General features: G+C 46.4%; 2 protein-coding genes across 13 annotated transcripts in view; one reads left to right on the top strand and one right to left on the bottom strand.

Moving 5' to 3' along the window:
• The first annotated feature begins 2,013 nt into the window (after positions 1 to 2,013).
• PCBP2 (poly(rC) binding protein 2) lies at positions 2,014 to 21,202 on the top strand. Of its 10 annotated transcripts, none has more exons than XM_044678595.1 (14): positions 2,016 to 2,171; positions 3,343 to 3,366; positions 3,460 to 3,492; positions 3,937 to 4,053; positions 5,684 to 5,815; positions 6,519 to 6,646; positions 7,542 to 7,629; positions 9,668 to 9,760; positions 10,896 to 10,937; positions 12,227 to 12,299; positions 12,788 to 12,826; positions 13,779 to 13,831; positions 14,539 to 14,708; positions 20,720 to 21,202. In XM_044678595.1, exons 1-14 carry the CDS (start codon positions 2,103 to 2,105, stop codon positions 20,754 to 20,756), a joined length of 1,098 nt encoding a protein of 365 aa, XP_044534530.1. In that variant the 5' UTR covers positions 2,016 to 2,102; the 3' UTR covers positions 20,757 to 21,202. The 10 variants fall into 10 exon arrangements, with proteins under 10 accessions (XP_044534534.1, XP_044534536.1, XP_044534530.1 ...); XM_044678594.1 differs by having other exon boundaries at positions 13,776 to 13,831; XM_044678592.1 differs by having other exon boundaries at positions 2,017 to 2,171; positions 6,519 to 6,647; positions 7,555 to 7,629.
• A 677-nt stretch (positions 21,203 to 21,879) lies between these two features.
• The window catches only part of MAP3K12 (mitogen-activated protein kinase kinase kinase 12), a 28,303-nt gene continuing 23,271 nt past the window's right edge, over positions 21,880 to 26,911 (bottom strand). For all 3 annotated transcript variants that reach the window (XM_044678589.1, XM_044678588.1, XM_044678590.1), the window contains 9 exons: positions 26,726 to 26,884; positions 25,166 to 25,274; positions 24,422 to 24,531; positions 24,182 to 24,298; positions 23,906 to 24,043; positions 23,184 to 23,805; positions 22,960 to 23,030; positions 22,580 to 22,865; positions 21,880 to 22,459 (listed from right to left, as the gene is read on the bottom strand). In XM_044678589.1, the coding sequence (XP_044534524.1) occupies positions 22,364 to 22,459; positions 22,580 to 22,865; positions 22,960 to 23,030; positions 23,184 to 23,805; positions 23,906 to 24,043; positions 24,182 to 24,298; positions 24,422 to 24,531; positions 25,166 to 25,274; positions 26,726 to 26,884 (1,708 nt within the window). In that variant the 3' untranslated portion in view covers positions 21,880 to 22,363. The remainder of the gene's footprint in view (positions 22,460 to 22,579; positions 22,866 to 22,959; positions 23,031 to 23,183; positions 23,806 to 23,905; positions 24,044 to 24,181; positions 24,299 to 24,421; positions 24,532 to 25,165; positions 25,275 to 26,725; positions 26,885 to 26,911) is intronic.

The raw sequence follows: 26,911 nt of genomic DNA, 5'->3' as shown, positions 1-26,911 counted from the left end.
GGCCGGGCGGGTGAGCGCGGCTCCCCGCGGGGGGCGGCTGCTGGCGCAGCCACACGAGGAGGCGCCGCGGCTCCGGCCCCTCCCCCCGGACCGCAGCGCCCTCCCCCGTCCGAGCCGTTTATTTTTTTTCTTTCCCCCCTTTTTTTTGGGGGGGGGGATAGTGGTGGTGGAGGAATTTTTTAAAAGTGGGAAATGCCCGGATGAGAAGTGACGGAGTGTCAGGATCGATGGAGAAAGGGTAGCCTGCGCCCACCCCACCCCCCACCCCAGTTAAAAGGTTATCTGGGATATTTCCTTAACTGGGTAATACTCGGGAGATGAACATCCTATCCGTTTTAGTTTTTCCCGGAGATATTAATGGCAGATTGGCAGGCGCCTTTCATTGAGACGCTTAACATCGGCTCCTGCTTCCATTCGGGGGTGGCTGGAAATTCGGCAGTGTTGGGGTTAAAAAATGCAGCCTCCCCTTCTCCCCCAGGTTAATAGGGAGGGGGTTGGGAGAAAGACGCTCAAGACAGGTTTCAGGAAAGGAGAAAATTCTAGTTCCTCAAAACCCCATCAATGGCCTAAAATTGGGTGGGATTTGTCTTGGCCTTTCAAACTGAGCAGCCTTTCTTGTTTCTAAAATAAATCTTAAGAAATTTAGACGTTGAATCTTGATGCTAGCGATCATAAACTTTGAGAAAAGAAAAGGCTAGGAATCGTTCTGCAGATAGGGATGATACCTTTTTATTTCATGTATCTTTTTTCACCTTTCAGCTCAGCTGGTTCTTGGCTGTAGCTTATCAGGCCCTTCTTTTAGAATAGCTGTTTTCTCTGAAGATTCTTGGTAGTCATGGGGTGATTTACCACTTTAAGGGGATGAGGATGAGGCAGAAAGAATTGTGAAGCCTCAGGAGAATAGTCCAACTGTAGCTTTCAGGAGGTAGAGAGGTCCCTGAGGTTTGTGTCAATGAGAGATAACGGGGGTGGAGGGGGGGTTTGAAAAATCATTGAGGAAATATAAGATTGAGGGGACATTTCATGTTAGGATGCAGCAAAGGTTGTTATAGTTTGAGAAGTAACTGCTATGGCTAAACTACCTCTTGGGAGGGGGCAATCTGAATATGCTTTATGATTGGGGGGGGAATCATTAATCTGATTTTATGAGTCTGCTCTGCTCGGAGTAACGAGGGGAAAGGGAAAGAACAGAATTAATATAATAGATAGGACATTCTGTATTTTTGTTTCATAATTGAATCTGGTTGGAAGGTAGTATTGGGAAAGAGCACTAGTCTTTTATGTAAAGAGCCAGAAGTCTTAGTGCTTTTGGGACCTTGGACAAGTCTCATGATCTCAATGTAAAGGAACAATGTAAAGTACTTGGTGTACTGGCTTGTAAGAAGTATCAAGTAGTATATGTGAAAAATCCTTATAGTCTGTAAAAGTGAAGGTTAGGGATAAAAATAATTCCCTAATAGGAATGTATTAAAGTTAGAATTGAAAATAACTTATTAGTGAGATTGGGATTTTATTTTCACCTATCAAAATTGATATGTTAATATAAATAGAAACTCCATATTGGGCATAACTCCAGGTTCTTGGCTAGAATTTGCCTCTAGTAAGAAGTTTGTCTTGATAGACTTAATAATTTGGGAGGGGGAAAACCTTGGGGCTTCCAGGTTGGGACAAAATGTTAAGATTGTAGGTGGTTTGGAAAGAGACATTTGAAGTTGCAGCTGGGTGGGTAGAACCTTGTGGTCCTAAGATGGTGTTTTATTGAAGGATTACCTGGTCAATCTTCAGCAAGTCTCTTGCCAGTTTAATACAAAAGCCATTACTACCATGAAATTCATTAAATTCTTGTAGGTAGTAACTACCATTTTTTTCCCCCAGAGTAGTAGTCTTTAATTCTAGCAAATGAAAAGAAAAAGCAATAATTTAGAGAGCGTCATCAAGGATAAAGTAGTCTAGGTAGCAAAAGAGTTTTTCTTTAATTTTTTTTTTTTTTTTGGTATTAACTGAAGTAACTATTTACCATTCCAGTTTTTGGCTTCCACTCCCACCAGTGACCAAAGACTTGACCACTTTACAAAGTCCAAATCCCCAGAACACTGCTCGACATGGACACCGGTGTGATTGAAGGTGGATTAAATGTCACTCTCACCATCCGGCTACTTATGCATGGAAAGGTATGTTCCAGCTTCTTCCTTGGTTGAAAATTGGGTCATAGTAAATGTTGGGGGTTGGTGCCTATTTTGGAGTTCTTCAGATTAGCACAGTAGAATGCCTAGTTATAGCACTCTTGCTCACCATAATAGAGAGAAATGGGATGGGGTGAGGGAGAAAAGGCTGGCATTTTTTCTATTCATATTCTGCATTTGCCAGAAAAGGTTTTATCTTAGACAACATGAGAGGCCACCTCATATCCCAGTGGTTGGATAAAGACCTGCACTGTATTGAGGAATCTCTTGACTACTCTTCTTTAAATAAAAAACCAATAATGTCACTAGAAACCCACTTGAAATGTGAAATTCTTCCCTAAATTGAATCCCCAAGTGCCATTTGGCTCTGTTTGAAAGGCAGTATTGCCTCATCTAGTTTTGAGGAAATCTTCCACCCACCTAGTCAATGTAGACAGATATCTTTTGAGTACACAACTATAAATGTAAATATGCTGAATGAGACTGATGGGTAACTTAGTAAATCTACTAATTTAAGTTAAATATTATTAGGGCTATCTAAACATTGAATTTTCCTGAGCTAGTTGAGAAGGAACTTGGTGAACTTGCTGCCTCAGGGAAGACCTGAGTTCAGGTTCTACCTTGGGCTGCAAGTCATAAAAAATCTTAGTGGCTGATTCACTGTAGAAAGGGGACTTCCTTATCATGAGTTATAACAATGAAATCGTAGGAAATCACAGTACTTTCCAATTAAAATTTGTTGAATTGGATTTACTGAGTAGGAATGTTATCAAAAGACTTTAAAAGGAAAGAACTGAGGAGGGAAAGCATTATAGTCATAGAAGTAGAAAGGAATACCAGAGAGGCTGCTATTTACTCTCTAGTCAAATCCTTTCTTGACACTTCCCCACCCAATAGTTATTTCTACCTTTTGAGAAGGAATTCACTGTCTCCAAAGGTACCCAATTCTCATTTGTGGCTGTAGTTAATCACTGCCATCTCTACAACTTCCCATTATATTCAGTGTTGTCAGGTAGCTTTAAGGCAGTGTTACTGTTTGGCTTTGTATTGCCTGAAATTCAAAAAGCAGTGGATGAGTTTTTACAGAGAAATTAACCATTTCTGTTTCACTAGATACTTTAGTATTTCTCTTTATTGATAATTATTTTCCTAATTGCAGGAAGTTGGAAGCATTATTGGAAAGGTAAGGCAGGTTTACTTTATCCTAGTTACTATTTAGCCAGTTAGAGTTGATGATGCAATTGGAGCTTACTCTTGTCTTTTCCTTGGGTTTCAGAAAGGAGAATCGGTCAAGAAGATGCGTGAAGAGGTGAGTTTCTTAGGCCAGAGGGTTGGAAGAGGAGCTAAAAATCTATAAGGGAATCAGAAATTAGGCATGGAGGGGAAGAGAGGAGGAGGGTCCCTATAGGAGATCCTAAAAAACTGGTATTACTAGCTTGTTTACTTGAGCCTGTTCTGGCAGTAAATGATAATTCTGGTGTGATAGAAAGGAATGCTGGGAAATGTAGTTCTGGCCAATCTCAGTTTGGATCTAGCACTTAAGATGGCTGCTGTAGTCTGGAGGACAGCTAAGCACAGAACAGGTTTGAGAATAATGATGGTGTTGCCTGCTCCCCAAATCATGTCTATCTTCACACCTAAATCTAATAAAGGAAGGGTTCAGCGGTGGATGTTTTGTGAACTTGATTTCTTTAATTTACCTTTTAATTTCTCATGATTTTTTTTTGTTTGTTTGTTTTGTTTTCCCCCTCAGAGTGGTGCGCGTATCAACATCTCAGAAGGGAATTGTCCTGAGAGAATAATTACTCTGGCTGGACCCACCAATGCCATCTTTAAAGCCTTTGCTATGATCATTGACAAACTGGAAGAGGTTGGTCTGTTACTCTGCCCTGGTTAAAATTTTTTTTTCTTTGGGGGAAGGGGGGGGAATCTTTTTTAAAGTCCCTAATAAGGTGTTTAGAAATCTAAAGGATCTTAACTTATCTCAATTTTTTAGGCTTTTATCATCCTGCAAATCTGGATAATCTTTATAGCACATATATCTACCCACCCACCCCAATAAAAATTAAAAAACACCTTTAGTCTAAAATTAAATTTAGATACTGTTGTGCCCATCACACCAAGAATAAGCTCCTCTGAATGGAAAAAGTGTTTCGTGTTTATACATCATAGCTCCAGCATCCCCCTAAGTAATCTCTTAAGCTTTCTGGATTTATACAAAAGCAAAAACTTGTGTTGGATAGGAAATAAAGTTTTTAGAGCTGAATGGGACTTTATTAGGACACTTGAGTCTAGTACTCTCATTTTGGAGATGAGAAACCAAAACTTGTGAGCTTTGATGACTTGCACTTACGCATTTGAGGCAAGATTTGAACCCATGTCTTCCTCAGTGTCATGGCTTAACAGTACATACATTTTTTGGTCTGCTATCTTAAAAAATATATATAAATGCCTATACTAGAAATCTGCATCAGCTCTCCTGAACTCCATCCCCTCACCCTTCTGCTGTATTGCAACCAATTGTGCAATTGATACCACAGGCAAAGGTTTCATCTGCCTGCTGCTTTGGCTTGTGGTCAGTGCTTAATGGTACCTGAAACTTTATCCTTTCCAGGGTCAGAAACTTTTCCTTTAAATCAGCAAGAATACTGCTAATCCTTAGTTATATTCATTCTTTTCCCTAACCTCCTCCCTTCCTGTGTCCCCCCCCCCCCTTTTTTTTTTAAGGTCAAAATGTCTTTTCCTCTTTTGATCTAGCATGAGACTTCTTAGCTTTCACTGTCTTTTTGCTTCCTGAATCAGGTTCATTGATTCCTAGGAATATAGTAGTAGTGTCTGCTCTCAATGACTTGGAACTAATTCTATTACAGACCATATACTTTGAGAAATCTGAAAGGGCTGCTTGGTAGGAACTCCTGTATTTCCTAAACTACTGTTAAAGTAACAGCTTCCTCTCTTTAAGATGAGAAAAGCATCTGTGGAGGTGTTCCCATTTCAAAATCAAAGCATTTGCTCAGCAGTGGATGCTTTGGATTTTTTTCATTTCTTGAATGTGCTGAATAGGATAACAGTTAATTGGGAAATGTATAGTATTTGGTGTTTCTGAACAATGGGACTGTAGTCATTAGTTCTTTCTTGTGAAAACTGATAGGTCACAACTATTCAAATGCCTTTTTTTCCCTTTATATAAATAAATTCTTTTCCCAAGAGTTGATTTCATTGATTATTTGTGGCCTCTATGTTCCACTTCCACAGGCCTAACTCTTCCCCCTACATAATCCTCCTAACCATTTTGCCTTTATGCCTCTGAGAAAGGACTGATCTCAGTGAAAGCCTCTAATGGATGGAGCATGCTCTCTGCCTCAGAGATGATCTGTTTTAAGATGAGCCTCTTCAGTTATGGATCTAGCATGGAATGCCAAGCACTAATTAGTTTGTTTCCTCTTGACTGCAGATCTGTATCCCTTTAGTTTCCTGACCTTCCTTCCTTCCTTTTATAGGACATCAGCAGCTCTATGACCAATAGTACAGCTGCCAGTAGACCCCCAGTCACCCTGAGGCTTGTGGTCCCTGCTAGCCAGTGTGGCTCTCTCATTGGAAAAGGAGGATGCAAGATCAAGGAAATAAGAGAGGTTGGCACTTTTGGGGGTACCTTTTAGAGCCTGAACTGTTTTGCCCCATTCCACGTATGCTTGCTGGATTTGGGATGAATAAAAAATTGGACCTCTTTGGGAAAGAGGGTCTTGAGCTTAAGTTGCAAAGGAGTAAAGAAACGTTATATTGGAATGTGAAAATAATTTGTTTCTTGATCAAGGCTTTTGGGAAGAATAAGCCCTAGGTTTTAGGTGGAATTCTGTCTTACTGAATTGTAGAAGTAAAATATTTCATACATCCTGGTGGTGGGAGGTGAGTTTTGGATATTAATAAAATTTGAGTGGCTCCTAGAGGAATGTTGCTCTGTGGGGGGGTGGGGTGGCACTTCTTCTGGAGAAATAAATAGGATCCCTGACATGCTTCCTTGGTATTTTATGGCCAGGAAAGCCAAAAGAGTAGGTAGGTCATTAGCTTGGAGGCATAGTCTTGAAGGAACCTTTTCTTGGGATCAGGTTAAATTTAGTCTGTTACTCAGCCCCCGGCTTCTGGAGCCTGACTTATTTTCAGCTCGGATTAAACCATTTTAGCTGGAATGGGGGAAGAGTAGGAAGGGAATGCTGAAAGGGGGAAGGGTTCAGCTGATAGGAGTAAGGCCCTACTGGGGTTTATAGCTTCCTGCTTACCATGAAGAAGAAAATGAACTATCTCTAACTTGTTCTGTTTACATTTTTTGCCCCAAAGAGTACAGGGGCTCAGGTCCAGGTGGCAGGGGATATGCTACCAAACTCAACTGAGCGGGCCATCACTATTGCTGGCATCCCGCAATCTATCATTGAGTGTGTCAAACAGATCTGCGTGGTCATGTTGGAGGTAAGCCCTCAGGCTCATGCTGTTGGGGGATGGGGGTGTGCCATGCATAAAGTAAATTTAGATAGGCTAGAATTAGGTTGAGGGTATTTGCAAAATATCAGTCCCTGGATTTATATTTTTCTATCCCTTTGGCTTTATAAAGTCCAGAGCTCTGAAATAGAAACGACTGAGTGACAGTGATCTCTACACTGTGAACTTCAAGAGGGAGGGGAGGGAGGTCATTAATTGGGCATAGTTGTGTGACAGAAATACCCTTGACTAGACTCATAGGACAAGCTGTTAAAACTTTTAAAAGTCCAAACTTAATGAAGTCTGGCAGCATAGTATTCATTTGATCCCAAATAGACAGCAAAGGTTTGGAGGAAGAAATAATCTGAGATTATAAAGTGTGTTTTGGTTATATTAAAAAACAAAAAAGGAAATTTAGTAACTTCAGAAATTAAGAAGCACAGCGATCAGTATAAAACAGCCGGCTATATGTATGGTATGTCTCTTTCTCTGGAATCAAGCCAGTAATAAACTTCTGGTTTTATTTTAATCTCCTGGTCTTTGGCACAGAACATAAAAAGCCCCCAAAACAGCTTTGATTTAGCTGTCAAATAAAATCAGGTCACACTTAGATTTTCTTAACCATGAGTAAACATAGAAAACTCATTTTCAGCATAGTTAATCTTTTCAGAGATGATGCTTTTGGTTTGAGACTTCTATGTTCAAACTTCTTGCTTAGCTAGAACTTAACCCAGTCTTATTGTATATTCCTCAAACTTTTAGCCAGAACTCGCTTAGATTGAAGACTGGGTGATTTGGTGTGTTTTTATTATGACCTGTGTGAGCACTAGCCACACAGCTGAAACAGCTTTGAAACCTTATCTCTTTTTGTTTTTTTTCCCCTCTGACTCTCTCCCAGTCTCCCCCGAAGGGCGTGACCATCCCGTACCGGCCCAAGCCGTCCAGCTCTCCAGTCATCTTTGCAGGTGGTCAGGTAAGAAACTTGATTTTCGTGGGCATTGTTGGGTTGGGGTGGGCAAATTAAATTCATCTGCCGACTTTGCCAGCCACACACCAGGCCACTGTGCATGCTTGCCGTACTCAGGTCACCGTATGACCTTACCTTCCTTCGCTTTTTATATTTTATTTTTTCTTTTTGAGTTAAGAAAATTTTTTTAAAACATTTTTTGTCCTCTTGGAGAAAGCAATGTTTGCCCCTATTTAATTTCCAGCAGGTATTGGAAGTTCTGTAGGCACTCTCGAGAAGGGAAGCTAGTGGGAGGGTGATTTAAGCAGAGAGGGTTAAATGATCTCACTTCCTGTTCCCCCCCACACTCCATTCATATTCTGGTTTAAAATGGGATCATCTGTAGAGGTCTTGTTGGAGGTCTTAAAGGACTGGACCTCAGAGGGAGATTGTCTGGACGGTGGTCTGTCAAATCCAGGCTCCTGAACTTGAGTGTCCTACAAACTTCCCCTCCCCCCCCCACCTCACCTCCCCTGCTCCTATCCCCTTACCCCCAAACTCCAGTGTGTTGTCTCCCAGGCTCTTGACTCCCCTAAGCACTGGTTCTGAATCCACATGGTGTATATGTATGTGTGTGTGTGTGTATGTGTGTGTGTGTGTGTGTGCATATATATATATATATATATACACATATATGTGTGTGTGTGTGTGTGTATATATATATATATATATATGATTCAGCTAGGGCAGTTTATAAAAATGGAAAAGGGAGCTTGTCCTCTTTGGTGTGTTATCTTGGAGGGCACCAGAGCACCCCTTTTACCTTTATACTCCCTTCAATTTGCTTCCTGCAATGTGGTTTTTTTAAACCCAGGCCATGCTTGTGCTAATCACAGAGAAACTGGCCGGCACCCTGTAAGAGCCATAGCATTTGAAGTCATAGGTAGGCTAGTGTGGGAGCATTGGGGTTCAACTTGAAGACATAATTTGTTACTACTTTGGTAGCTGGCTGGGCAAGTGGATGGAGCTGAGCCCATTTCCACCCCGAGCATGACCTGTTTTCTACCTCTGCTTACCAGTTCTATCTTGTTTCCATTTGACCTGGAACCAGATATAAAGGGGATACCAGAGGGGCCTGGGATCAGAACATCATAGTCCTGAGGTCCATCATTGCTGTTTTGAGAGAATTGGCACAAGGTTTAGGCTGACTTGGAATGATAAAAGACTTTCACAGGGCCCTGAAGGCAAATCACCTACCTCTGGTTCATTCAATAGGTACACCATACACTCACTGTTAGCACTCATGCACCACCATGGAAGAATGGTTTGAGAGACAGGGGCAGCTAGATGGGAGAAGCAAGAGACCCAGTCAGTATAGCAAGGAGGGGCAGGCTAAGGACTTTTCTACTCTAAACTGGAGATCCAGGTTACTATTCCTGGGTTTTCTGATCCTGGTCTGGGGCTTGCACTAGTCCCAGGCAATAGGGCAGCCATTGTTGCGGTCCATTTTACACGTCCTGCTTTCCTCCCCCCAACCTCCCACCTTCCCCTTCATACCTCTCTTTCCTCCCCTCCCCTTTCCCCTGGCCATTCCCTTCCAGTTGACCACCCTCTAAAGGCTTGCAGCTTCTTCCGTGAGTGACCCAGCCCTGGAGCATTCTTCTCAGTGGCCTTTTTGTTTAGATCAGCTTCCAGTCTACCCACAAGTGGGACATGTATCCCTTCTGTGGTGGAGTAGACTCCAGGGTCATTTTATTCCCTTAAAAAATTCCCTGGAACTGTCCTAGGTCTGGTTCCTTAAGTTCTTCACTCCCTGTCCCTTTGTTGAAAAACAGCCCAAGCGCGCGGCGTGAAATCTGCCACTAGGTAACTTTTTTTTTAATAAATTAAAAAAATAAAAAAAAAAAACCACTGATTGCAGCAGCTCGTTTCAAACCATGTTGTGAGCTCCTTTTAAAGGAAAAAAGGAAAAACCATTAAACGCCTTTTTTTGTGTGAATTTCATGCTGGTGACAAGGTGCCGGATTGACAGCCCTGGAGACTGAAATCCTCTATTTATCCACAGGACAGGTACAGCACAGGCAGCGACAGTGCGAGCTTTCCCCACACCACCCCGTCCATGTGCCTCAACCCTGACCTGGAGGGACCACCTCTAGAGGTGAGAGGGGATGTTCAGTCTCCAAGGCTCACTCAATCCTTCCGCCTCAGCCGAGACTGCCAACACGAGGGGGGCCAGTGGCGCTGGTGATTTTTGTGCTGTGGACACCACCTGTCCACGGGGACCTGGACTGACCCCCCCCTCCCCCAACCTCATTTCACACAGGCCGCGTAGCCCATCAGATGGTAACACCAACTCTTTTTTTTTGTCGTTGTTCGACCCCTTTCCCCACCCATCCCCACTTCCTTCTACCCCATCTCCACCCTCCTCCCACCCCTACCTGGGTGCACTTGGGAACTGGCAGCTGATGGGAGAAGCTTGAAATGCTTCAGAACATCTTCTTAACCAGCCACTCCCATCTCCCTCCCTCACTTCCCATCTCTTCCTTCCCTTCTTGACCCCTTCCCACTGCCCCAAGAGGCCCAGCTAACTTGTTGGGGAGGTTGTGGTGGGCAGGGTGGGAAGAGGGATAGTGGATGCTCCAAGTGGCTATTGTGGAGGGGAGGGGGCAGAAAGTAAGGTTCCAGTACAGGAATCACTGTACTCATTTGGGTAGTGCCCAAATCTCAGGGATCCAGCTAGCTTTCCAGTGCATTGTAGTTCTTTTAGAAGACTCTAGAGCAAGCAGAGGGATAGAGACAGGGTAGGGACTCAAAACATCACATAGACACAAATCATTCATGTCACCTAGAGGGGGGTACCAACAGAGTTTCTGGGAAGTGCTGTCTTCCTTCTCTTCCTCCGATGATGTTGTGTACCCAGGGAGGAGGAGGAGGAGGAGGAGGAGGAGGAGGAGGAGGAGGGATGGTCAGTTAGGCAGGACGTGATTTCCTGTACTGCCTCTCACATTTCCATTGAGAAGGAGATTTATATACACTTCATATTTGCGAGGACCTCAGTTTCTTCCCCTCAGTCTCCCCAGAACAAACAGGTCGTGCTCAGTGTCCATACATGGCCAATTTATAGGCCCATTCATGTATAGGAGATACCTGTCTACTGCCTGAATCCCTGGCTTCCCTGTTCCTCCAGTTCAGCTCTCTGGCTTCCTGGCTAGTTGAAATCTTTGTCTTTTTTTCCCCTTTGGGTGGCTGTCCACGATTGGTTTTTTAATAGGACTGTTTTCCTCCTTTTGTAGGCCTATACCATTCAAGGACAGTATGCCATTCCACAGCCAGATGTAAGTTTTGTTTTCACTTCTTGTTTTGAAAGCTCCCTCTCCCATTAAATTTTCTCAGTGCTTTCTCCCATCCAAGTAGCCGGAAGTGAGCTGGGTTTTAAAATCAGATGCGATTTAAAACAAGTTGTTTTCTTTCAAATACCATTCCGTGACTTAAGTCCTTTAACAGTAATTTAAAAAAACATTATCCACCTCCTCTTCCTTGTTGGCATTTGCTCCCCACCTGTAAGTTGCAGCCCAAAAGATGCACAACTTGTACTTAACCCCATCTGGTTCTAGTGCCCTTTGCTACAGAGAAAACTAAACAGACACACCATGATAAATTGGCATTGTTCTTTCAGGGCCCAGCAGATTTTGATCTGATGTAGTGGGTTGGGAATCCTTCCTCTGTCTTTCCTTGACAAACTCCTCGCATGAAGCCCTCTTTCTATTTTCTGGTGGTGGGGATGGGACCAGAATATTCCCAAACCTGTGGGAGGGTTGGGAAGAGGGAGCTTATTGATTGGTAAGGATGGGACAAGAGCCTGATAATTTCCTAATTCAGCTCCTCCATTCAATTGGGAAATGCCGGTGTTCTATAGAGATTCTGGTGTTTAGATTTGGGCATTTCCTCCTACATTCTTCCTTTACCCTTACTAATCCTTTAGGAGCTGAGCATTATTAGCCTTGGGAGATTGAAAAATTGGTATTCTGTTTAGTGGGAAGCCCTGGGAGAGGAAAGTAGATATGGAGGGATTGTTGGTGGTAGTGGCAATGGCAGTGTAGCTTTATGTAGAAGAGTGAAATAGCTTTGTGGAAATGTTCTGGAGAAGTGGGTGGGCTAATGCCAGCCATGATTTGGTTTCTTTTCTTAATCTCCCTCATGACCTCTGCCCTCTTAACTCTCCTCCCTTCTTCCCAGTACTGACAGAATCCTGCATGGTGTGTTTTCCCTAGTACCCAACTGCACAGTTTGTTTTTCTAGTTTGTGTGTGCTTGTCCCTGGGGCAACCGTTGCACTGGCTGCCGAGGCCTCCATGGAGTAGCACTCTAAAGAGGGGGTGTGGGCTGGGTGCTCTTGCATTCATATAACTTGAGCTTGTTTCTTCTCTTCCCTTGTCCTGTCCCAAGAGAGTGCCCAGCTCCAGGAATTAAACTTGACATTTTTATGTGGAATGTGGTGGGGGGAGATGTGTGGTCTTTTTTGCGGGTTGAATAGTCCTCCATTCTTTAACCAGAAGTGCTCTTTGACTTGAGCCCTGGATGATACCTCTTCCTTAAGCTGGCTATTTCTTTCCTTTCTTCTGCAGTTGACCAAGCTGCACCAGTTGGCAATGCAACAGTCTCACTTTCCCATGACGCATGGCAACACCGGATTCAGTGGTATGGATACCTCAGTATTTGTTCTGTAAGGTAGAATGCAAGTCAGAGGCCAGGCCCCAAGGCCCCAGCTTGTCTCTTAAAAAAACAAAACAAAACAAAAACAAAACAAAAACCAAAACTGCGTTACCAGGCATCCTGCTGTTTTTTTTAAGCCTGTCTAGTGTGTCTAGACCCCAGGAGGTAATGTCTCTTTTTAAACATGGTTTTCTTTTGGGGTGAGTTGTTTAAAAATGGCCCTGGAAGGTTGAGGGGGAGGGCTGGGAGTGCTTGTCAGGCCCAGGGTAGGCTGACTATATTTCTTCTCGCCCGTTCTGATTGCTGCCCCCTGGATCTGACTGGCACCCCCTTTCTCTCCACCAGCTGTTCCTAGTCCTGGGTAGAGACTATCCATTGTGCCAAATTGTGTAGAGTTTTTTATAATAAGGTTGAATTGTCCCTTAGGGATTAGGACGAGACCACCAAACTCATTTTCACTTGTATCTTAACAGGCATTGAATCCAGCTCTCCAGAGGTGAAAGGCTATTGGGGTAATGATTAAAAAAAATCTGTAGTATTCTACTGTTATATTAATAAACTGGTTGGAGTCTTTTGTTTCACTGCCCACAAACCATACCAGCGACCTTCACATGGCAAAGGAGCTGAGAGAGCATTGGTGTGGGCCTGATGCCCTGAGGTCCCTTGATGGATCTGGCCCTCCCCCTTTTAAAACCTGTAGAGACAAGCAGCCACAGCTGAGAGCAGGATGGGGCTGGAAGGGTTAATCAGTTGTATTGGTTTGTTCAGTCCAGGTCCTCTGCTCCTTTCCGAAATTGCTGGGGAATGGGATTCATGCTGGGGGCGGAAAACTTGGTTTTTAAAGAAAGGAAAAAGAAGAAAAGAAATTGCTGACCATTTTAGGGGGAAAATCTAGAGAAAGCCCTGCCTTCCCCTTACCTGATGGCCAGTTTGGATCCTTCTGAGCTTAAGTCTAGGCTAAATTGGGTTTTGTTACTGGTGTGGTTGTACTTAAAATGTAACTCTGCATGTGGGCCAGGCAAAACCCTGGCTTCCTGATAGCTGGGCTGGTATTCTTGGTACTGGTGTCAGTAGGCATCGGGTAAGATTGGCAGAGTTGGAACACACCAACTGTGGTTGCTGATGGGGTGGGAGGGTAGCTGAAGCTTTCCAAACAAAGCCTGGTGTTAATAATGGTCCTGTGTGAGGGTCCCCTGCGCCCTCTCTAAGCTGCAGGCCTGGTTTGAAAGGAAAAATGCTATGAGGTGACCTCTTTGAGGGGAAGGGTTCGTGTGGAGGAAGCCCTTACAACCTTACCTACCTTTGCCTCCTCCTTGGGAGCCTCACCAAGGTAGTCATGAATTCCAACAGTCAATGCTGGGTTTTGTGGTCTGTTCTGTTTCCTATTAAGGTTAATATACTACACAGTGGGTGCCTGCTCTACTGGACATTAAATTTTCCCTGGTCTTTTCTGTCTTTTAGCAGGTTTGGATGCATCTGCTCAGACTACTTCTCATGAACTCACCATTCCAAATGACGTAAGTTTATTTGGGAGATGGTGGGGGTCATTTAGATAGCTTATGGACAGTAAAGAAATTACAGCAGGGTTGATGGGCCATAAGGATATCAGGTGATCATTTAAGGACAGAAAAATGCCAGACCAAAAAGGCAAAGGGTATTTTTGAATTTAGAATGTTGGGTATTTTGTAATTAAACTTGGGGCTGATCTGACACACCAAGTAGGAATGATTTTTTTTTTCCTCTTCTTTTTTGTTTCTCCTTAGACTGTCTTTTGAGCTGTTATTAGAGTAGCTAAGTCTAAGCCAAAGAATTTGAGATAACTAAACATTCAGATGGGGGGGGGGGTTAGTATGTGGTAGAAGGACCCTGAACAGAGCAGTGCCCTTTCTATGCCCCCTTTAGTCCTTGGGTCACTACTATTTTCATTGTATAACTTTCAGCTTAGAAATGTAGATAAATGTGGATGTAGAGAGATCAATATATGCACCTCTATAGAGAGAGATGGGCAGCCATTAAAAACATTGAGGGCTTGTCAAGTGACTAGGAAAGAAGAGATAGACCTCCTAACTTCCTCTTCCTCTTCCTCATCAAGGATTCTATCCCAGGAGCTAAGTTGGACAAATAGGGAGTAGGGTAGGATTTCCTAGGACAGTCATGGAACTATCCTTAATTTGGTTTGCCTTTTTGTTTTTCTCCCCTCCCTCTTCCCACCCCTCTCCCCAAGTTAATTGGCTGCATAATCGGGCGTCAAGGCGCCAAAATCAATGAGATTCGTCAGATGTCTGGGGCTCAGATCAAAATTGCCAATCCAGTGGAAGGATCTACTGATAGGCAGGTTACCATCACTGGATCTGCTGCCAGCATTAGCCTGGCTCAGTATCTAATCAATGTCAGGTAAGGGCTCTAATTGGGTGATTTATTTGGGAGCGGGTGGTCTGTGTACACTAGGCTTAGGCCTCAGGACTCTTAACTCTGCAAGCCCTTAAGTATAAGGAGTCAGGGGGCTACTATCTCTGGGCTGAGGCTGGAGCCATATCCTTGTGTCTTTGGGTATGGTGTTTAACTTGTTTCCCCTCCTAGTTGTATATTAAAGGGATTGGCCTGATGAGGAGTGTGTTAGGAGACAGTGTAGCTGCTATCCTGGACCTTGGCATGCAGACATAGCCCGCCCATCCATTGATTATATGGCCAGAATGAACAGGACCTATTGGCTCCTAGCACAGTTGCTGTTTGTGGTTTCTTTCTTCCAATAACATAATGAAGGGAACAAAGTGCCCCAGTGTGCTCTCATTGAAGTAGAGAGAATAGGCCACGACAGGCAAAACTGCAGGAAGACAGCCTCTGTTGCTTGAGGACTGATGGTGCGGGATTGCACAAGTGGGTAACCTTGCTCCAGGTAGGGCACACCCGGGCAGGAATGTGGTAAGAACATCTCTTCTCCCCCCTGCCTTTTGCCAACTAGTCATGTACCCTTGGGTTTTTTTTTTTCCCTTGCCTACATTAAAATCTACAGTAAACAAGCTTTTATGGGGTCAGTTGAATGGCTGCACTAGAAAGAAGCAGCTTCCATTTTTCCTTCGTCCTTTATATACTTTTAGTTTAGGATTAAGACCTCAAATGACCTGTAGAGCCATGGAGCATGTGTGGCAAGTGGCTTACACGAGGCGATATGACTGGATGATAGAGCCAGAGGGATCCCTTAAAACAGAAAGAATTGCCTCGGTTTCCTAAAGAGCATGAAGCAGGGGGAATACAGATTCTGATTATTTTTGTGTTTAGCCTAGAGTGGTTTGTTTTAATCCCTTAGGCTGTTCTGCCCATTTTATGTTTCCATTGTGTTTGTCTCCATCTTTTCTCCTTCCTTTTCCCTTTCTCAAGGATCTGAGAATACAGAGTCTTTTCTTAAACACCTTCCATTCTCTGCCAACCTCCCCTTCTCCAAAAACAAAAAGAGAAAGGGCTACATATTGGGAGTTAGTCTTTTTCACACACTTATTTCCTGTGTTTCACCCCAGTGGAAGGGACCTGACTGATATAAATGTCTTGGTGTCATTGCTCTCTTGATCCTGGGTTTGATCATAATCCAGGCCAGAGCTACTCAAGATTTTTTTTTTTTTTATCATTTTATGACTTTCACACTTGTAGGTCAATGACTACTGATATCCTGCCTCCTGTCCCTGCTCACCTTTTTTTTTTTAATGGTGGTAGGCAATAATACAGATTTTTTAATATATTTATATATATTAAATAGGGGATCTTTAAGAGTGAGCATCCTTTGGTATGTGTGGAATGGATGGTTTGCATATGGTATGATAGGGTCATTTCTTCAGTCTCCACATTCATCTATATCATTTACTTCACTGTGAAATCATAGTAATCTTCATAAGAGAGGTTGCTTATTGAGTTAAGAGGTTTCTTTTTGAGAGGGACAAATTTAGAGCTATGGTCAAATTGAAAAAGTAATTTATTTTGTTTTCTTTTGCTTTAGCAAGCCTGCAAGGGATGGAGCTAGTTTGCAGATATTCAAGTGCTTGCTCTGGCATGGTTCTTACTGTTGCACTTTCATAATACCCATTTTCCTCAGCTTGTAGCCTAAATTGGGTCAGCCTGTTGAAAAGAGCTAGAGTATGTTCTCAGGCCTTCTTGCCTCAACTGCACCACAGTGGTTTGAGGAGTATTACTTAAGGATCTCTCCCAGCCTCTTCCCTTTTAATTAAGAATTCCAAGTGGCAGGAATGGTGGTTCCTCTTGCATTTAGATACTCAACTTTTGTTTCCTATCAGACTTCATGGGGGGAAAAAAAGGTATGGGCACACTTAGAGAAGAGGAACAATGCTTGGACTTGTCCCCCTCTCTGCACAAACCTTTTCCATCAAGGATCTGACACTGCTGCTCAGGGTCTTTTCATACTTTTTGCACAGGGTGTCAGCCTTGTAGCAGAAGCAATAAGAAGCCTTTTCTTAATTCGATGCTTCTCTTCCTGCTTCCATACAAGAAAATTCTGATAATGCCCCATTAACACCTCCTTTCAAGGTGCTACTTTCCTTAGAGAATCTTGGAACTGGGAAGAAACATTTGCCTCCTTAGTGACTGATTAGCAAAATATTGGTCTGGGTTGGGTTTCTAGATAACAAGAAACCTTTGGGTCACACAGCCTCACTGTGACTTGAAAAAAGTAGAGAAGGGAATAGGTAGGGACTCCTCAAATTACCTTGATTTCTAAAGGAGCCACAAGTTTGGTTCCTTGGGAAAAACAAATTTGATGGGAATATTTTAATTGACTCAAAAGGCTTCAGAATAGTAATGCCTTTTGAAGGGGGAGGGATATTGGACTCCCCTTTCTAGCTGGTCACTTGTCTTTGGGGGTGGGGTGGGGAGGGGAATAACAGTGGATGCAGCTGGGCAACACTGAAGAGCCAAAAATCCTAAAGGCAGGAATGGGGAGGTGGGAGAGGGTGGGGCGGGGAGATGGGCTACAAATAAAATATAGCTGGTTTTAGACTCCTGTTTGACAGCCAGAGGCACTTACTGATGACTGAAGCGGTTGTGTCCTGTATTTTTTTTTTGTGGTCTTCCCTTCCACCCACCCGGTTTTTTTTTTGTTCCTTTTTTTCCTCTGTTACAGTTTAGAAAACGCTAAACCCTCCTCCCAGGCAGCCTCCGTCACGATCCCTGATCACCTCAGCATCAACCTCTCTCAACCCTCCACCCCTTCTTCTTCTTCTTCCTCCTCCACCACCACCCCCTCGCTCGCCACAGCGGGGACCTCCGACGCACCCTCCAGCCTCCCCAACCCTCTTCCGACCGCCCCTTGTGTCTCCAGTCTGCTTGGCATGAAACCCATCCCTCTCCTGGCTCTAAATGTTGTGTCTGCTGCTAAGGGTACCGGGGCTTCGGCTACCACCACCACCACCTCTGCTGTGCCATGCGTAACTAACAAACTGAAAGCTGAGAAACAGAGATTTTCTCCCTACTGATTGCAGATTTCTGGGGCATCCCTTCAAAAGTGTTTCTGGGTTTTATTTTCCTTTGTGTTAACATTGGTGAAAACCAAATAATTGTGAGCTTGTGACCTTCCTTGGTGCTTTTGTGGGGAAGGGTGGGGTGGGGGGAGATCTTTGCTTAGGTCCAGGCCAGTTGAGCTGAGTGTTTGCCTGTTTCAGAGTCTGTGATTTGTTGAATTCTTTATCTAGAGCCGTAGCTGTTGCTTACCCCCTTCTCTCCCCAACCCCCAATTCTTCTCTCCCTCCCTTCTTCCCTTTTTCTCCCCCCTTTCTGTAGCTTTTTTTGCCTTGCAATATGACAATGTGTTAGGGTCTGTGTTTAATGAATAAAGGCTACTCCGTTAAACTTTTTTTTAAAATTCTTTCTTAGTTAAGTTGCTTAGTAGGCCTCTTGGCTGGAAATAACTTTCTATAGCTGTAATAAAATTGCCACAGTGAGAATGGTGTTAGTTATCAATGTGCTATTAAGGGACAAAGGGTGGGAGGGGCCCTTGTGTTAATCTGAAAATTAGGGGGGGGGTCCCTGAGCCCTTCTGTTGTTCTGGTTCCCTGCTTTATCCGTGGTGGGGTTTTGAAGTAGAAGGGGTTGGCCTATGGCAGCCTAGACTCCCTGTATGTATTGTCAAAGAACTGGCTCCTTATCTATCCCTCTTAAAATGGAGAAAATACTGAGTAAATTCAATTTTTTCTGTTGTGACATTGTTGGGTGACATTGTTGGGTGCCCTGTAGGTCTTTGAGCATATTGGTTTCTTAGTCTGTCTCCCCCCCCCCCCAAACTATGACTGGAGACTTACAGACCCCAGTAAACCCCAGCAGCAACAACAAAACTTGAGGGAAACCCACAAAGAATATTAGAGATAAGAGACCTGGTGATCTAATTTAAGCCCCTTAGAAACCCTATGGCCCAGATGAGGTCATTAGTCCATGTAACTAGTTACTTGACAATGCTGGGACAAGGAAAACTGAATTGCTAGAAAATGAGGCCTAGTGAGGGACATTTGACTATAATTGGATTCTTCCACTTTTTTTTTTTTTTTGTATCCAGTCACTTTGGGTTAGTTTAACCGATTAACTACTGGTCCAGTTTGCTCTCCCTATAAAAGCAAATAGCAGGACAGTTGAGTGTGGGGAATCAGGCTGCCAGGGTAGTTGACCCGCTTACTTAACTAGAAGTGTGCTATTATCTCTACAAGTTGGGGCATTTGGAGAAAGATTGACTTCCCTCAACAGTTTTGGTTTGTATTCCATTCAATTTATTGCTTGTAAACCTGTCTACCTTTTTCTCTTATTTTGCTGAAATTATCTCTGATGGCTCTTAGTCCAGGATCTAAACCTGCTGGGGATTTGGCCTGGGGGAGAAATGGGGGTTGGTTGGCCCTTGGGTTGAACCATGAGATACCTCTTCCAGTTCCCAGGTTGAAGAAGGTACTTTTAAAAATGGATTTCTTCTTCTCAAAGCCTAGCTTTCTTAGGATAGTTGGTCGTTGGTGCTGTGGCATTCTGATGCCACTACCTTCTTTTTCCTCTAGCCCCTGCCTCTGCTTCTGTTTTTAATCTGCTTATTTATTTGAGTGGAACTCTACCTTCCTTGAAGGGATCCAAGAGAAAGTTAAAGGAAATTTAAGAGATGATGTAGAGGTATTCTTTCCAGACATAGAAATTAGAGGTTTGCAGTGCCCTCATGTGGTCAGTCTAATAGTGGCACTTTCTATGGTAGAGAATTGGCACATAATGTAAAAGGCTCTGTTGGGGGTTATGGCTGCTTTCCCTGATATCCTTTCCTAATCTCACCCCTACAGTAAGGAGGGGACAGCTTGGGCTCTGTGGGGGCTTGGGCCACTGGCCCAGTCCACCCTGCAGGGACCCTGGGACTTCTTATGCTTCCATTCCATCCGTTCTCCTCCAATAGCTTTATCCTCTCTTCTGCTTTGGATCCAGGCCACATCTGACAGTTCCTTCTTCAGAACCCCCTGCTTTCATCCTTCTCAAGCAGTTTTGACCTCAATAATTCCAGATAGATTCCTGCCCCTCTTTTTAATCTTCTTTGCCCTCTCTGAGTTAGAATATGGCCAATTTTTGTTCAGGGGGTTTGTGGATTGAGTCAGTCCCCTTGCTTTTTACTTTGTCTCAGTGTAATACTTCTTTGCTAAACTGGACTTTAGATGTTCATCATATAAAGCTGTGTCTAAAGCAGGAATGGCCTCAGCCAGAATCCTGATCAGCATTATACAAAATCTGAACTTGAATTTGTCTGCTAATTAAGACCCAGAGTGGCAGGTCCATTGGAATAGAAACCGCCTTTGTGACTCACTATAAGTGGTTAAATCTCCTTTGTAAAGGGGGGAGTGAGTGAGTGAGTGAGAGAGAGAGAGAGAGAGAGAGAGAGAGAGAGAGAGAGAGAGAGAGAGAGAGAGAGAGAGAGAGAGAGAGAGAGAGTGTGCGTGTGTGAGTGTGTTTGTTTGAGAGCGCACTAATCTGCAAACTGGGGTGGCAGCCTGAGTGCAAAAGCTATTTGGAGTAGCTAAACCTGAAAGATGTAAGGATTGATACTTCTTGATCTTCATTCAGTTCTCTTCATCATCTGTCTTGCTAGTCATTTTCTAAGCAGCTTTGGCTACAAAAAATTTCTGGATGACAGTCAAAAGTTCCAGATTTTCAAGATCATCTACACCCCCCCCCCTCCCCCCAATGGTTGTTGCTGGTTCTTAACTGACTTATAAACACTCCAGAAGGCTATCGCCTCACTAGTTCTCAATTTCAAGCTAATTTGGTGGCAGGCCTTTTTTATTTGATCTCACACACACCGTCTCAGGAGGTTTTTGGGGAAAAGGTTGGAGGGTTATTGGGGGGGAAAAAAAGGAAAAACTGATTATAAGCTTTGTCTTGTTTCTGTGTTGCAGGCTTTCCTCGGAGACGGGTGGCATGGGGAGCAGCTAGAACAATGCAGACTCACCCATAACCCCCTTCTGCTGTTCACCACCCATGATCCATCTGTGTAGTTTCTGAACAGTCAGCGATTCCAGGTTTTAAATAGTTTGTAAATTTTCAGTTTCTACACAACTTTATCATCCACTCGTGATTTTTTTAATTACAGCGTTTTAATTCCTTTCTCTGTTCAGCTGTTAACGCTGAGAACCATATTTAGTTTTATAAGCTTCTCCCTGTTTTTTTTTTGTTTGTTTTTTTTTGGGGTTTTTTGTTTTTTTTTTTTTTTGTTTTGTTTTTGGTTTTTTTTTGGGGGGCTCATGAATTTTTTTTTTCTGTTTTTGTCATTGAAATGTAAGAGTGGAATATTAATACATTTCAGTTTAGTTCTGTAATGTCAGGAATTTTTCAAAAAAAAATTAAAAGATGGACTGGAGCTTTTTCCTTGTGAATAGAAACTGGATGCCACGGTGCTTCATGTGGGTTTTATTCCTGTTATCTCCCTTCTGTTTGTGTCCTTCTCACCTGAATCACTGTGGGATCCGGAATCCCAGTCATTGAGGATTGGAATATAGAGCCCTTCCCTAACCAAATGTTGCCTTCATCTCTTCTGTTCTGCCTCAGACTTGAGCAGTTGATCTCCTTCCCATCTAACCTCAGTCAAGAGCTGTTTTTTTGAGTTGGTGTAGGGGGAGGGAAGCAAGGCAGCCAGCCAACTTTGTCTTGTGTTTTACTCCTTAAGAAAGGCTGAGGAGTGCCATAGTTGGCAGTTCTGGCTCCCTGGTATGCATTCAGTGGGGTCCCTGGGAAGTGGCCTTCCCTGCTCTCCAGTCTTTTTTCTGTTAAATCTCTTCACTGGTGGCAAGATCTTGTTCCTGTTATCTTGAGTAGTGGGAGCATAGCTGGGAGACCCTGGATTCCCTGGGAGCTTCTCTGGGCCTCCCCCTGGTGCTTGTGACTAAGGATAGGGTGAAAGGCTGATGGGGGGGAGGGTCAGGTTCTGCTCTGTCTTCAGCTTTGCACACTGAGTAAGGCGCTGGCCTAGGCCTTCTCCCCTCCCTCCCCCCCCCCTCAGGTGGTCACTGGCTCCCTGTGTAACCCTTCTCCCACTTGACAAGAAAACTCGACAGCTGAGCGCCTGCGTGGATTGGTTATATTTCAAGGTATCTTACAGGGTTGACAACAGTGGCCTCGTCCCCACCCCAGAAGGCAGCTGGCCTTGGTGTGGAGGAGCCCACCAGCCAGGCACCACATGCTCTCTGCCTGCCTCTCCTTCCCCCAGTCCTGGAGCCAGTGAAAGGGGAGGGCTTTAAAAAGGGACAGTGGGTGAACCATCACCTGAGAAGCCCCAGAGGAGAGGACTGGGCCTGGCCTCCCTCCTCCCAAGTGCAAAGTCTGTAAACAGGGTCAGAAACCAAAAAAAGTGCAGTTAGGCAGCTCCCGCCAGGGAGCTTGAGGGGAGAGAGGGCGGGGCCAAGGGGGACCTCGCGGGCCTTGATTGACAGCTGGCTGACCGTGGTGAGGAGGGGAGTTCTGGGAGGAGCCCAGCTCTGTTGAATATGTGTCGTATATATATATCATTTGTATAAATATTTTTCTACATTGGGCGAGGGCGGCATTCAGGGAGGGAGGGAGGCCGGGGGCTGCAGGGCGTCGGCGCTGCCTGCCTGATCCAGTTCGGTGCTGTCCAAGTCCGAGTCCTCCGAGTTGAGGCCCTGCAGAGGAGAGTTAGGAAGCCCTCAGTCCCAGCAGCCCCGGCCCCTTGCGCGCATGCGCGTGCTCGGCCTGCTTCCGACTCCGCCCCAATTCCCCGGTGGTCCCCGGCCACATCCCACCTGCTCCCTTCTGAGTAAGGCTTGGTTTGGCACCTCCTGGCTACTGGGCTGGGACCCCGCTTCCTGTCCCGGGCTCCCGTCTGGAGCCAGCGGGTCCAGCGGGATCTCGGAGCCCTGGGAACACATGTCGTCGGACCGTTCGTCGGGTCGCTCATCCGTGTTAGTGCTGCCCACCTCTGGGGTGCCGCTGGGGGACGGCTCGCTGGCCGTGCCTTCTTCTCCGTCGGACAAGTTCTCGGAGCTGAAGGTGGACAGTGACTGCCGTTTGTTCAGGCCTTGGGGCCACCTGGGAGCCACGAGACGGAGGCAGCTGTTATTGGGCCAGCAGCCACTGCCTCACCCACACCAGCCCGGTCCGGGGCGGGCGCGCGCGCACCCACCTCTGCCTCGTTGGCAGCTCCACCTCACTGTCCACCTCGCCTTCCTCTTCCTCTGAAGATACGCCACGCTTCTTCGGGGAGGAGAAGGGACCCGGATGAGGGTGTGGTCTGGAGCAAAGCCTGGGCGGGGCGGGTGGCGCGGGGCGGGGAGGGGGAGGGGACGAAAGGGAGCACCTGGGGCTTGGGGCGGGCATGGGAGTGGCCGAGGGGGCTTCAGGCCTCACCTGGCTCCGAGTGACTGCAGCCCGATACAGCAGCGCAGCCGGGGTCAGGTGCTGGGCCGAGGCCCTGCTTCCTCTCGCGGCTGTTCCCTCCCGACTAGAGCCCAGCAGCCCCACGCTTTCACCCTGGGCCCCCGCCGGGGGCGGCTCCCCTTTGGCTCCTCCGGGGGAATCGGGGCTGGTGGAGCCGGGAGCTGACCCCTCGCTGGGAGGGGTGTCTCCCTGGGCCGGAGGGGGTGAGCTGGGCTCCAGGGCGCCGCCCCCCGCCCCTCTGCCCCGGGCTCCCAGTGCTGCAGATAACAGGTCTGGGGAGGATGACGACATCTTTCTGAGCAGGAGATCATGGTGGAGGCCTCGGAGGGCAGGCGGGCAGACCTCCCAGGCCGAAGGGCCCCCCGCTATGCTCCCAGGGTGCCCTGGCCCCCCAGGTTCAGGATTAGGTACAGACGCCCGAAACCCGAGCAGGTCACCACAGCTGCCCTTGGAGCTGGCCTTCCGGTGGCGGGTTTTGCCGCGACGGCTCCGTCCAGGGGAGGGAGGCCCCTTGGGACACCCGGGGAGCCCCACGCTGCTCAGGGCCGCGTCTAGCTTGGGGAGCAAGGATTCCGTTTTGAGGATATCTGGCCTAAGGGGGAGAGGGGGGGCGGGTCAGGTGGGGTGCACCAGGGCTAAGACGACACCCTGCTGCCCGGTGCCCCGCTCCCAGCTCAGGAACCCAGGCCTACCTCTTGCTGTGGGGCGACAGCTTCTGCGGAACGTTCCTCTTCTTGATGAGCTTCTCCACCGTGTTGCCGTGCAGGAGACCCCGGGGAGGGTGAGGCTTCAGAAGCCCGGGGCATCTCCGCTCCAAGGCCTGCTCCCGCCTAAGAATCCAGGCACCCACTCAGCTAGGCACATGAGAACATGGGCTCAGCAGGGACCCGCCAGGGGCTGGGGCTCCGGCCAGCAGGGTCACCGAGATGGCCCCGAGCTGGGCCTGGTGGATGGCCTGGCCTGCTTACCTCAGCAGCTCCCTCTCCTTGAGTTCCAGCTGCAGCATCAGGGCGTTGAGCTCCATGTACAAGTTGTTGGCACGCTCCAGCTTGCGTTCGTAATGTTCCCGGATGTCCAAGGCATGTCTAACCCAAGGCGAGAGGGACCAAATGACACCTGGCTCCGCTTGCGATCCCACCCCCAAGGGGCCGGGCACAAGCTCCCCCCTCCCCCCTCTAAGGGGGCAGTGGGATGGTCTCTTCACACACCTGAGTTCCTCTCTTCTTCGAGTCACCAGCTCTTCCTCTAACCGGTGTAGACAGGTTCCCTCAGACTTGATCTTTTCAAAATGCAGCTTCACTTCCTCCCTCCACTCTGCCTGAGGGCGAGAAGGAGAAGGTGAGGGGAAGAGCCCCACTTGCTTCTTTGGGCAGCCCTCAAAAGGCAGGCAGCCTTCAGGACAGCGGGGCCTGGCACAGGCCAAGAGAGGCCAGAACTTCCAAAGGGGATGGAGTTTTGAGGCCATCCTTTGTACCTCCTCTGTAGCAGTAAGAAGTCCTGGGCCAGTATGTGGCCTAAGCAGAGCCCGAGCCCCTTGTCCCTATCCACCCAGTACTAAAGTTTATGCATGTGGAAACAGAAAACGTGGGCAATCAGTAATGGCACTGTGAGCCCAGGTTGCCTGCTGCCAAGTCCAGTGAACCAGACGACTGGGAGTCAGACAGTCCAAATAACTGGTGATCTCAGCAAATCACAAAAGCCTCAGTTCTCCTGTTCTCCTTTGGGGGGAGCCATAAGCTGCTCTCCAGAAGGGGGTCCCCATCCAGTTCTGGGGTAATAAGTGGGGAGGGATTTCCATCTGAAGTCCCATGGAGAGGAGCTGGAAGGGCCCGCTGCACCCATTGCACCTCAGACACACAGCCCCAGAAATAGGTCAGGACTCAGAATTCTCCTACCCACTCTCGGGGATGGGGGGGATGAAGATCATCAATAGCTTGGTGTACCCAACCCACCTGGGATTTGAAATAGGTTTCCTGGGGTGTGGACAGGACATCCGCTGAGGCAATGTCCAGATGCAGCAAGATCTGCCTGAATGAAGGTCGGTTCCGGGGCTTGCTATTCCTGGAGGGAGAATGAGACACGGAAGACACATGGAGGAAGGCTGCTGAAGGTCAGGCATTTCTAGGGCCTTGACAAGGGGAGAAGTCAGCCCACGCCACATCCACAGTGACCTGGGTCAAGGGCAGCGAAGCCTTTCCCCTTCTGTGAGATTCTTACCAATCATCCCACATCAGTCTCCTGTCTGTTCTCATTGTCCATCGAACTCGTGCCTGGGCCAACCTCCTTGATCTGTCTCCATCTCTGATTCACCTTGTGGTGTTGTCAGATTGACCTCCCAGTGCAGAGGCCATCTCACCTTGCTCCAAACTCTACATTTTGTTCCCTCTTGCTTACCCCGTAGCCATTCACTCCCTCCCACTCGGCACTCAAACTCTCTTCTCAAGCTGGCTCCAACCTGTCTTTTCTAGTGTGATCTCCCACTGCACCCATTCAAATCCTCCCACACTTCTTTGCCATTCAGTCATTTTTTTCAGTGGTGTCCAATTCTTTCTGTCCCCACTTGGGGTTTTCTTGGCCAAGACACTGAAATGGTTACCATTTCCTTGTCCAGCGCATTTGACAGATGAGGAAACTGAGACAAGCAGAGTTAAGTGACTTACCCAGGGCCACAAAGCTAGTAAGTTTTTGAGATCAGATTTGAATTTAGAGAGGTGAGCCTTCCTGACATCAGATTTGGCATTCTATCCACTGTGCCACCTAGCTCCCCTGTCCCATATTCTGTGTGTGCTGTTCTCTACACTTGGAATGAATGTCTCCATATCTGCTTATTGACATTCTTCCCAGGCTTCAAGGTCCAGCACCACGTTCTCTGGGAAGCCTTCCTTGCCTCCCTCTTTCCTTTTCTTCATACTTCTCCCCTAGAAGACCCGGTGATGACCGAGAACAGGGACCAGATTGTATTTAGCTTAGTGTTCCCTCTAGCACCGAAATGCACTGCACATAGGGGTTAGATGAATGTTTGCAGGATACCCGAATGACCCCTGTTCAAGTTCAAGCCATATTGTGTGTCTGACCTGGAGCACCTGAATTCATTTCTCTTGGTGTCAATTTATATCTCTGTAAAGTGATTTCAGCTAGATGGTTTCTATGGCCCCTTCCTTTTCCAAACAAATGGCATTCTGACTCCTTTTAATTCTGGGGTCTAGCCCTGGTGCTCCAGATCCTGTCTCTCCATGCTTGTCTGGGGTTCCTGAGGAATTTGAGGCCAGGAGTAGGGGGTGCTGTTCCACATTTCTATGCCTCCTACGTACAAGCCCCAGCTCTGGATGGTTATGTGTATGCCTGTGCCCAGAAACATAACCTTCTGACTATAGGTTCCCACTCCATTTGCCCTTCCAGATTCCTTCTCATCCTCACCCAGATCCCGGTTCCCAGCCCCTCACACCTAAGATTTCATGCCTCATGGGCTCTAGCTCCTAAATCTGGATCCCGGGTCTGGCCCTTGGCCTCACCAGCACTGGCGGAGAAGTATCTTGAAGCCATCGGGGCAGCTGGATGGCACAGGTAAATGAAGGCTATTACTGCCCACACCCCAGATGATGGCCGATGAGTCAACATCTTTGTAGGGGATTTCACCAGTCAGCAGCTCCCACAGCACCACACCAAATGACCTAGCACAAGGAGAGGAAGCCTTAAGG

Source organism: Gracilinanus agilis, chromosome 5 (genome assembly GCF_016433145.1).
Source record: "Gracilinanus agilis isolate LMUSP501 chromosome 5, AgileGrace, whole genome shotgun sequence".
NCBI lineage: Eukaryota > Metazoa > Chordata > Mammalia > Didelphimorphia > Didelphidae > Gracilinanus > Gracilinanus agilis.
The sequence above is the reverse complement of the archived record's forward strand: the minus strand, read 5'-3'. Positions and strand labels throughout refer to the sequence as shown.